This window comes from Hyaena hyaena, unplaced genomic scaffold, assembly GCF_003009895.1.
Source record: "Hyaena hyaena isolate Hyena2069 unplaced genomic scaffold, ASM300989v1 scaffold_374, whole genome shotgun sequence".
Classification (NCBI taxonomy): Eukaryota; Metazoa; Chordata; class Mammalia; order Carnivora; family Hyaenidae; genus Hyaena; species Hyaena hyaena.
The window spans coordinates 203,686-214,584 of NW_024081007.1; the positions used below are offsets into that span (position 1 = coordinate 203,686).

Sequence of the window (10,899 nt, forward strand, 5' to 3'; positions counted from 1 at the left end):
CAAGGTTTGTGAGCTTAAGCCCCACATCGGGCTCTGTGCTGACAGCTCAGAGCCTGGAGTCAGCTTCAGATTCTGCATCTCCCTATCTCTCTCTGCCCCTCCCCCACTTGCATTCTGTCTCTGTCTCTCAAAAATAAGTTAATGTAAATAAATAAAAATAATAATAATAACCTAATTTAATTGGATTGCTAGTAATAAGCATAGGATTTGAAGTCTCCACCCCCCACCCCTGCCGATGTACATAGTATGCAGGACAGTACGGGAGTCATATGTATCTCACAGCTGCAGAGAAGAAAGGAACACTTAGAACAGGCCAGTGTTTCCCAAGTGTGGGACCATTGGTACTGTGGGAATTCAAGATAACGGTGGTACTTGGGTCCAACAGGAAAGAATGGTGAACAGTTGCACAGAGAGAAAGACTCCATTCAGTTTCACGATAGGAAGTCCTTAATGTCTAGCAATACGTGATAATAATCTCTTTCTAAAAAGGAAAAAAACAGACCTCAGGTCCAGAAACCTCTACAAGCAATAAATTCTAGCTAGAATTAGGTAACATTCCATTTGTAACATATTTATTATTTCAGTTAACCCCTCCACCTGGAAAAGTGTGGGTATCCATATAAGGTTCCCTATTTAAATAAATGCATCTAAGGTTTGTTTGTTTTTTAAAGCTGAATCAGTTTGAAGAAAAACATTAAGTAAATACAGTTGACCCTTGAACAACATGGAGGTTAGGGGTACCACCCCCCATGCCGTCGAAAATCCACCTATAACTGTTGACTCCTCCAAAATGTAATTACGAATAGCCAACCATTGACCAGAAGTTTGACAGTAACATATACAGTAGATGAACACATATTTTGCGTGCTCTGTGTATGACACATCATATTCTTACAGTACAGTAAGCTAGAGAAAAGAAAATGTTACTAAGAAAATCTTAAACAGGAAATACATTTACAGCACTGGACTGTATGTGTTGAAAAAAAACCTGCATGTAAGTGGACTCACAGAGTTCAAACCTGTATTGTCCAAGGTTCAACCATGAGAGAGGTGGACTGTGACCAACATGAATCATGGTTGTGTTGTGCAAATGCCTGAAGTGTGGGAAAGAGGAGCCAGGTAGACTTCGGTGGGTGTGAATCCTGTTCCCACAAAAGACTAGCCTAGTGATCTTGGAGGATATTTCTTACTTTGTGCTTTAGTTTCTTCATCTATACAATGGGGATAAAATCACAACCTTTTCATGAGGGTCGGGGATAATCTATACAAACTTCCCAAAACAATTTTCAGGTTTCAGAAATGCTCAGCAGATGGTAGTAATTACTCTAGTGTTGTTTTATTGTTTTGTTTTGTCCGGGTATTTCAAGTTAGCTTCCTTCATAGCAGTCTCTTACCATCTTTCCTATTTCTGTGGTATCAGTTGTAATGTCTCCTCTTTCATCTCTGATATTATCTGAGTCTGTTCTCATTTTTCTTAATTAATCTAGCTAAAAGTTGGTAAACTTTATCTTTTCAAAAAACCCAGCTCTTAGGAGTGCTAACTATACTCAATTTTTAAAAAAATGAAAATAAATAAGCCAGCTCTTCATTTTGTTATCTTTTGTATTGTTGTTCTGGCCTCTGTTTCATTTACTTCTGCTCTGATCTTTGTTATTTCCTTCCTCATGTTAACTTGGGGCTTGGTCTGTTCTTTTTCTAACTCCTTCAGGTATCACATTAGGCTGTTTGAGATCTTTTTTTTTTTTTTTAATGTCAGCATTTATGACTATAAACATCTTAGAACTGTTTTTGCTGCATCCCATAGTTTTTAGTAAGTTGTCTTTCCATTTTTGTTTGTTTCAATATTTTTTTTTAATTTTTTTAATGTTTTATTTATTTCCAGGAGAGAGAGACAGCGTGAGCAGGGGAGGGTCAGAGAGAGAGGGAGTCACAGACCGAAACAGGCTCCAGGCTCTGAGCTGGCAGTCAGCACAGAGCCCGACGCGGGGCTCGAACCCACGAACCGCGAGATCATGACCTGAGCGAAAGTCGGACGCTTAACCGACTAAGCCACCCAGGCGCCCCTGTTTCAATATTTTTAAAGAATTTCCCTTTCCATTTCTTCTTTGACTCACTGGTTCTTCAGAAGTGTATTGTTCTATTTCTACATGCTTGTAAACTTTTCAGCTTTCCTATTTTGCTTTCCGGTTTTGTGCCATTGTGATTGTAAAAATGCTTGATGTGACTTCGATTTTCTTAGATTTGCTGATTTGTTTTGTGATCCATCACGTGACTCACTCCGGAGAACGCTCCTTGTGCGCTTGAGCAGAACATGTATTCTGTTGGACAGAACGTTCTGTAAATGTCTATTAGGTCCATTTGGCCTAAAGTCTGGTTCAAGGCCAACATTTCATGATTGATTTTCTCTCTACATGATCTATCCATAGTTGAAAGTGGGATATTGAAGTCCTCGACTACGGCTGCATTGTCCATTTCTGTTAGTGTTTGCTTAATATATTTAGGAACTCCAATGTTGGGGACATATATCTTTACAATTGGTATATGTTCTTGATGAATTCATCCCTTTTCATTACATAATGACCTTCTTTGTCTCTTATGACAATCTTTGGTTGAAAATCTATTTGTTTGATTAAATATAGCAACCCTTCCTCTCTTTTGGTTTCCACTTGTATAGAATATTTTTTTTCAACCCTTCACCCTGAGGGTGTGTCCCTAAAGTTGAAGTGAGTCTCTTAGAGGCAGCTTATATATGGGTCTTGTTTGCTTATCCAGCCAGCTTCTATGCTCTTTGATTGGATAATTTAATTAATTTCCATTAAAGCATTGATAGATAGGGGCGCCTGGGTAGATCAGTTAGTTAAGCATCTGACTCTTGGTTTAGGCTCAGGTCATGATCTCACAGGCTGTGAGATCGAGCCCTGAATTGGGGAATTCTCTCTCTCTCTCTCTCTCTCTCTCTCTCTCTCTCTCAAAATAAATAAATAAATAAAGCATTGATGGATAAGGACTGATTAATGCCATCTTATTATTTTTTAAGCTGGTTTGTAGTTCCCATGTTCCTTTCTTCCTCTTTTTCTATCTTCCTTTGTAAATTGATGATTCTCCACAGTGGAATGCTTTTATTCCCTTCTCTTTATCTTCTATGAAACCTCTGTAGGTATTTGGCTTTGTGGTTACCATAAGGTTGAATTAAAACGTCTTATATATATTTTAAAATAACTATTTGAATGCCTTATTGGGTAAATCCCAGACCTTCATGTTTTTGAAATAGGTTACTAGATACTTATGTTCTTGTGGTGAGGGGTGCCTGGGTGGCTCAGTCAGTTAAGCTTCAGCTCAGGTCATGATCTCACAGTTTGTGAGTTCGAGTCCCATGTCAGGCTCTGTGCTGACAGCTCAGAGCCTGGAGCCTGCTCCGGATTCTCTGTCTCCCTCTCTCTCTCTGCCCCTCCCCTGCTCACACTCTGTGTGTATCTCTCTCTTTCAAAAATAAACTTTAAAAAAAATCAAAATTATGCTCTCTTGATGATGACATGTTTCATTGACTTTTCATGTTCCTTGGGGTTTCATGTTGCTATCTTCATATCATAGGCAGCAGTCACCTCCTCCAGCCTTACTAACTGCCTTCAGGAAAGAATGTTCATAAATATCCACAATAGGAGTACCTGGGTGGCTCAGTTGGTTAAGTATCCACCTCTTGATTTAGGCTCAGGCCATGATCTCTTGGTTTGTGAGATCGAGCCCCGCATCAGGCTCTGCACTGACAGTGAGGAACCTGCTTGGGATTCTCTGTCTCCCTCTCTCTCTGCTCCTCCCCCACTTGTACTCTATCTCTCTCAAAATAAATAAATAAGCATTTTTAAAATAAATAAATACCCACAATATAAGGCCTATAAATTAGCACAATTTCGCTTTCTGCCTTCTTCCTTCCTTTCTCTACCCACATTTCTCCTGTGTTCTGAGCAGCCTCATCTGCGTCATTAGGTCTAGCATTCCACTGACACACTGTCCCAGAGAATCCAAGCCAAAGAGGAGCACCTGATAGCTCAGTCAGTTGCGCATCCGACTTTAGCTCAGGTCATGATCTTGAAATTTGTGGGTTCGAGCCCCGCATCGGGGTCTGTGCTGACAGCTCAGAGCCTGGAGCCTGATTTGGATTCTGTGTCTCCCTTTCTCTTTGCCCCTTCCTGGCTCACACTCTGTCTCTCTCACACAAAAATAAATAAACATTTAAAAAAAGTCTTTTTTAAAGAATCGAAGCAAAAGAAAAAAAGATGTTCCTAAAACCTCTGACAAAGATAACACAGCCATGGTTTGAGGCTGCTTGCCAGAATAATCCATATAAGGACCCTAATTCTCTGTATCCCATTAGCGGCTGGCACGGCTTGTGAGAAAATCGAGTAACAATCTCAACAGTAGAAACAGGTGTACTGGCTATGATCATGACCTTCTGAAAGTGATCCCCAGACCCAAGACTCATCAGAAACTTTAGGAGACTGTGGGCTGCAGTTACAACTCCTGCCCAAGAGAATGGCCTGAGCCACCAAAGGAAACCAGGGTCCAAAAGGCCCTTGACATCTTTGCTCTAAGAGTCTGTGAACTATTGTAACATGTCTAAACATTCTCATTTTGCAATTTCCAAACATGATCTTGTTTAGTCAATGAGCATGGACCAAAGAGCCTGTATGGGACCATGAAAAAAGTTTCCACATGATTCCAAATGAATTAATAATTAAGTGGGGAAAAATTAGCCACAAAGAAGTCTGGGTAGATACCTAGTCATGGCAGACAAACAGGAACCAGGACGTAAGCAAACATAAAACACAAATTGCAATAGACATATTAAAAAGTTTGCCTTCTTATGTAGAGCCTACAACTATTGAGCTCATAAGTTCAAGCCCTATGTTGGGCAAAGAACCTACTTAATAAATAAAAATAAAAATAAATATAAATAGAGGCGCCTGGGTGGCTCTGTCAGTTAAACGTCCAACTTCGGCTCAGGTCATGATCTCACGGTTCGTGGGTTCGAGCCCCACATCGGGCTCTGTGCTGACAGCTAGCTCAGAGCCAGGAGCCTGCATCAGATTCTGTATCTCCCTCTCTCTCTGACCCTCCCCTGCTCAAGCTCTCTCTCTCTCTCAGAAATAAATAAAACATTAAACAATGTTTTTAATAAATAAAATTTTTTTAAAAAAATAAATAAATATATATTTTATAAAAATAAAAAGTTTGCCTCAAACAATAAATTAAATGCAAATAAAAACAACAGGAAACTTCCATCTTTTTCCTATAAAAATGACCAAATGTTTGTGAACATAGTGGTCAGAATGCAGTTAGACAGACTTGCCCATAAAACCCTGGTGGCTATATTTAGTATAACCATTCTGCAAAACTATTTAGCAACATATATCAAAAGTCTTGTTTCTAGCAAAACCATTGCTAAAAATTTTTCTCTAAGAAAATAATAAGCAATTTGAACAAAGATTTATACCAAGATACTTGCCACATTCTTCTTCAAACCTGGAGAAAATGGAAAACAATCCAAATATTTAATTGTGGGAGCACGTTAAAATGCATTATAGGGCACCTTCAGGATGAAATGGTACACTAACAGAAAAACCATTATTTTAAAGATTTTTAATAATATGAAAAAGTACTCAATGTATCAACTTAAGTATAAGAACGTAATCATGTATTTTTTCTATTTTTATATTATTTTTATATTGTTTCTCTTCAAGGATTAGCTATAAAGACAGAAAGAAAACATCAGAATATGACTTACAGTTATCTCATGGGTTTTTGTTTACGTTTTCTAATTTAGTACTTTCCAATTTTTCAACTATGAATATGTATTATGTTTACAATCAAAAAGTCATCAAAATTAAAATAAGAACATATTATGTCTAAAACTCTAAGATAGTGTAGAAACTATATTGGTGTTGCATCTTACAAACTTCTTGGGGTCTTTAGATATTTTTCGGCTAACTCGGATCTACATGTATTGATGTAACGTTATCTTCTACAATAGGCCATGGACTGCATTCAGCACTCACAACGCATTTTAATTCAAAACGCAGAAACTGACAAGAGCAGAATTAGACTGAATCCTACCTTTCTCATCCCGGGATAAAAAGTCAATTCTAGACACGAGCTCTCAGAAGCAGAGCCGGTTTTCCCACACTAGCTGCTTCTGGGCAGCCCTTCTAATGTTGGGGAAAGAGAGGCCGCACAGACTAGTCTCCTGGCTGAGTCTCCCGCCCCGCTATGCGCGGACCCCTGGGCATCCGGACGTCAGATCACGCTTCTGGTCGCAGGCGTCTTTCCCGTCTTAGAGTTTCCTTTCATTAAATAGTCCACGAAAACGTTTGCGACTTCTGTCCCAGTCCTGCCAGGCAAAATAGGGCAAGTCCTATGGTAATTGGAGGTCTAATCTCACCTCTTCTCGGACACCTCATTTTTGTCCTTTATCCTTTGGTGGTGTTATTTCTCTCGCTGACGTGTGACTATGCTTTTCTCCCATGGTTTTCTACATAGGACTTTTCTGTCTCTCAACCCCACATTAACACACATTTCTGAAGCTGCTTCGTTTGTTGTTTTTTTTTTTAGTTTATTTATTTATTTTGAGACAGAGAGAGAGAAAGAGAGAGAGAGAGAATGTGCACACACAAGCAGGGGAGAGAGAGAGAGAGAGAGAATCCCAAGCACATCCCGTGCTGAGCAAAGCAGAGCCTGATGTGGGGCTCGATCCCAAGAACTGTGAGATCATGACCTGAGCCAAAATCAAGAGTCAGACATTTAACAGACTGAGCTACCCAGCTGCCCCTTTTTTCTTTCCTCCCTCCCTTCCTCCCTCCCTCCCTCCCTCCCTCCCTCCCTCCCTCCCTTCCTTCCTTCCTTCCTTCCTTCCTTCCTTCCTTCCTTCCTTCCTTCTTCTAAAGCTGCTTCCTTGTTCCTCTTTCTTTTCTATCATCATGACATTGAGGACTTGGCCCTACTACGCTCGCAGTCAATGGTTAATCAATCCCAGTGTTTCTCAGGGTGCCTCCACAACTCACACTCCCTCACGCTGCGTGAACAAATGCTCACACGAGGAGTCCGGTCCACCTTTCCCTTACCTGCACTTGTACACGGCGTTTGTGGCGGGTGCCTTGATGGGCAGCAGCAGGTCCTTGGTGTAGGCTGCGCTGAGGGTCAGGGCCTCGCCCTCACAGGTCAGGGAGATCAGGACCAGACGGGGTTCCTGCCGAGCAGTAACCATGTGCCCCTTCTCGTTGACCACAAGCCAAAACCTGCCACATTCAAAACACAGGTGATGGGTGGCCCTCCCGTGAGAGGCATCCCGGCGTGGACACCCCTCTTTCATTTCCTCCCTGTCAGCCTGGTGTGTGTTGAGTGTGTGTTTGTGTGTGTGTGTCTGTGTGTGTGTGTCTATGTATCTGTCTGTCCTAAACATCCACTTAACAGCACAGCAAGACTGAGTCTGTCAGTGAATTTCAAAGGGTTTTGAATCCAAGCATCCAATGTATATAATCTCTTCAGAACGTGTTGAGCTCCTTGACGGCACAGAAACCAAAGACGTTATTATATTTTCCTCTCGACTGCCTGAAGGTCTGACCACTTTCATTAAACATGCCCCAAGAGATGATGGGAAATTGTTTCCCAGAAAGACTTGAAGGGTACGAGGAACGAAGCACAGTAAGGAGACTACATCCCTATGGATCTCAGAGCGTGGATTTCAGCGGAGAAGCGCACGTGCCACCCCCGCCTTGCCGAGGCCACGCCCACCTTTGAAAAAATTCAAGTTTCAATATTCGGGGCTGCGAATGCTACAAGTTGCTCAAAGGGCTATTGTCACCATGGACAACATTTCTTCTAACCCAATACTCCTGATCTAGAGGTACTTCCAGGAAAAACGAGGTACATGGAAAAATGCGAATAACAGGAAACTATCTGGGGGTGCGGGGCGGGGTGGGGAGGGGAGCCACTGGTATAGGTTATTTCTCAGCTACCGAGGAAGCTAAATATACTGACGTTCTGATCATTGCATTTCTCACTGGATCAAATGAATACAGTTCTAGAAGTGGGCCCGTGCTCTTGGAATCGGCAGACACAAGATAAAAAGATGGCAGATGCGTGAAGTTGTTAAAGAGCTCCCGTGCGCCACCTCCAGCAGGACATTGTGGTTGAGATGTTTCAGCCACACGAGAAAAATAAGGTTAATGAAGCCTTTTCTTGAACTGCCTGTTTATCGACCCAGACAGAGCTCTGCTGTCTGTACCAGGCCCTTGGTACCAGCACATGCATAGTCTTCTTCGTGTAATAATTCCATCAGGTGACGGTGACAGTCTGATCTTTCTAAACTACAAATCTAATCAGATTCTCCCTACCCCCCCCCCCAGCCCCGCCCGTTCCTGCTTTCAGGATAAAACCCCGACTCTTCAGCAAGGCAGGCAAGGCCCGTCCTAAGCCAGCTGCACCCAGCCATTCGCAACCAGCCCTTCTTCTTTCTAATCGTTTTTATTGTCGTAAAATATGTACAACATAAAACACCTGGCATGCTCCTAGGTTCATCCAAAAGGGCTGAAAACAGGGCCTCACTTGGAAACAGTGACGTTCACAGAAGCATTGTTCCCAACGCCGAAAGGTGGAGGAAACCATCCAAGTGTCCGTCCACAGAAAACATGTTTTTAAACGTGGTTTTAACGATCATAGGTGCACAATTTAATGGCATTGAGTCTCTTCACAATGTTATGCAACTATCGCCACTATCTATTGCCAAAACTTTTCCGTCACCCCAAACAGAAACTTTGAACCCGTGAAGCAATTACTCTCCATTCTCTCTCCTCTCCCCCGAGCGCCTGGTAAAAGCCAGTCCACATCGTGTCTCTAGGGATTTGCCTCCTGCAGATGTTTCATGTCATTAGACTCATATATAATATTGGCCCTCTTGTGTCTGGCTTAATTCACCTAACTTAATGCTTGTAAGATCGATCTATGCTGTAGTGCGTAGCAGACCTTCGTTCCTTTTTGTGGCTAAACACTACTCGGTGGTGTGTCTATACCACATGTTGTTTATCCAGTCATGTGTTGATAGGTATTTGGGTGGATTTCACCCTTGGACTACTGTGAGTAATAATACCCCAGTGAACGCTGGTGTTCGCGTATCTCCCTTTCGGTAATTCCTTCAGAGTGCACTAGCCTTTCCCCCAGCATACCTTACCCCCCAAATCCAGGGTCTTTACCCAGCTTATTCTCTCTCTCTCTGTCTCTCTGTCTCTGTCTGTCTCTCTCTCTCTCTCTCATGTTCCTTTCCCAATTTACTTGCCGGGAAAGCTCATAATTATTTTTAGATTTTCAGTTCAAGCTGTGACGTCATTCCTGACCACCCCAGACAGTTTCTGGGGCTCTTCTCTGTGCTCCCTGGCACTGGTCACACGGAGTCCTCTGAACACCTGTGTGCTTCTCCTTCAGGCTTGCTGGTAACATGATGACAAAAACAGCGCCTGCCACAAATGCCAGCTCTTATTATTTATCATTGTATAAGCTCAGTAAATATTCTTAGTCAGTACAGGACAATTAAAATACCTTCGCCTCTGGGACCTACAAAACAAATTCAATATGTTGTACCATCTTTCAGAGTTGGTGAACTCTGCATAAACCATGAAATACCTAGGATTCTTGCCTTCCTTCCTGAAGCAAAGATGCAGAACTCACCTCCCAAATACGTCGTGAAGGGGCTTCTGCCTCTCTGCTGCAAAGGGGGGAAGCTATAGCCCGCCTCCTCCCCAGTTCTGGGTCATTTGCAGGAGCTGAGGGCTGGTCTGGAAGGAAAGCGATTGAAGCAGAGCCCTACAAGTGAGGCCCTGGGCTGGCCTGACGCCAGACCCAGAAGAGAACAAAGCTGCGCGCTCTGGGCCTTTGCAACCTTCGCTGAACCCCAGGAATTCTCGCGGATCGGGACTACCCAGATAGGCCATTATTAATAAAACGCCTCTTCACGAAGCACCCAAGTGCTAAAGAAAACCAGAGTCCTGGCTCCACCGCTGGGTGGCGCGGAACCCCAGTTTCTTTGTTCAGAAAAGAGTGCTTGCGCGCATTAGGGAAACAGAGGCAATAGCGCGTCCTCGGCCGCAGGAAACTGAAGCTTCAACAGCTGTCCTTACGAGCGCGGCACCTTGGTGCGCCCTTTGAGAGCTGCGCTCCGCGGCCCCAGGTTTCCCCCAAGTTCTCCAGAGACAGTTGCATGAAACCACTGTGGCGGGGACCAGTCCCTGGAAGGTCGCCGCCTCCGCTAGATGGAGTGGAACAAGTCCGCGGGCACATGGACACACCTGGGCGCGCAAACGCTCCTGGGCAGGAGCGCAGAGGTGAAAGCGCCCGCGGGAGACGGAAATGCAGCTGGCTCGGGGAAGCGGGTCGGGACACTTGGGCCCTGGGTCTCGGGTCCCTGGGGTCGGCTGTTGGGACGTTAATTGCCGCTCGTTCTCTTTGTCCTTGCCCCCTTGAAAGGGTAGGAAGGACCCGCTGGCGGACTCTGCAGACCGCCCCCGCCCGAAGCCCTCCTGGCGCAGCCCGGGCCCGGCTCGGCTTTACCTGTCCCGCAGGTGGCCGCAGCGCAGCCCCAGGGCCGTGCACTCCGCGGTGCTCACCGCCACCCCCTTGCAGGACTTGACCGGGTAGATCCAGAGCTGCGCCACGGTGCCCACCTGCTGCAGCCGCCGCCGGCGCCGCCTGGACCGCGCGCGGCGCCAGGCGACCGTCCCCAGCGCCACGGCGGCCAGTCCCAGCGCGGCCACCCCGAGCCAGCCGGGCCGGGGCGGCGCGGGGAGGCGCGGCGCGGGGAGGCCGAGGCGGCCCGGGGCCGACGAGCCGGCGGCGCCCATGGCCGAGCGGGGGCGG

The 10,899-nt window shown here is 44.7% G+C and overlaps 1 protein-coding gene across 2 annotated transcripts in view; it reads right to left on the reverse strand.

Annotated features, from left to right (window-relative positions):
* MTARC1 (mitochondrial amidoxime reducing component 1) overlaps positions 1-10,893 on the reverse strand; it is a 28,846-nt gene extending 17,953 nt beyond the window's left edge. Inside the window, exons 1-2 of one of the 2 annotated variants that reach the window (XM_039250602.1) lie at positions 10,594-10,893; positions 7,116-7,289 (exon numbers count right to left, since the gene is read on the reverse strand). In XM_039250602.1, the coding sequence (XP_039106533.1) occupies positions 7,116-7,289; positions 10,594-10,883 (464 nt within the window). In that variant the 5' untranslated portion in view covers positions 10,884-10,893. Of the gene's footprint in view, positions 1-7,115; positions 8,378-10,593 lie in introns of those variants that run through there. The other variant, XM_039250600.1, reaches the window with a different exon arrangement.
* Between the last annotated feature and the right edge of the window lie 6 nt (positions 10,894-10,899).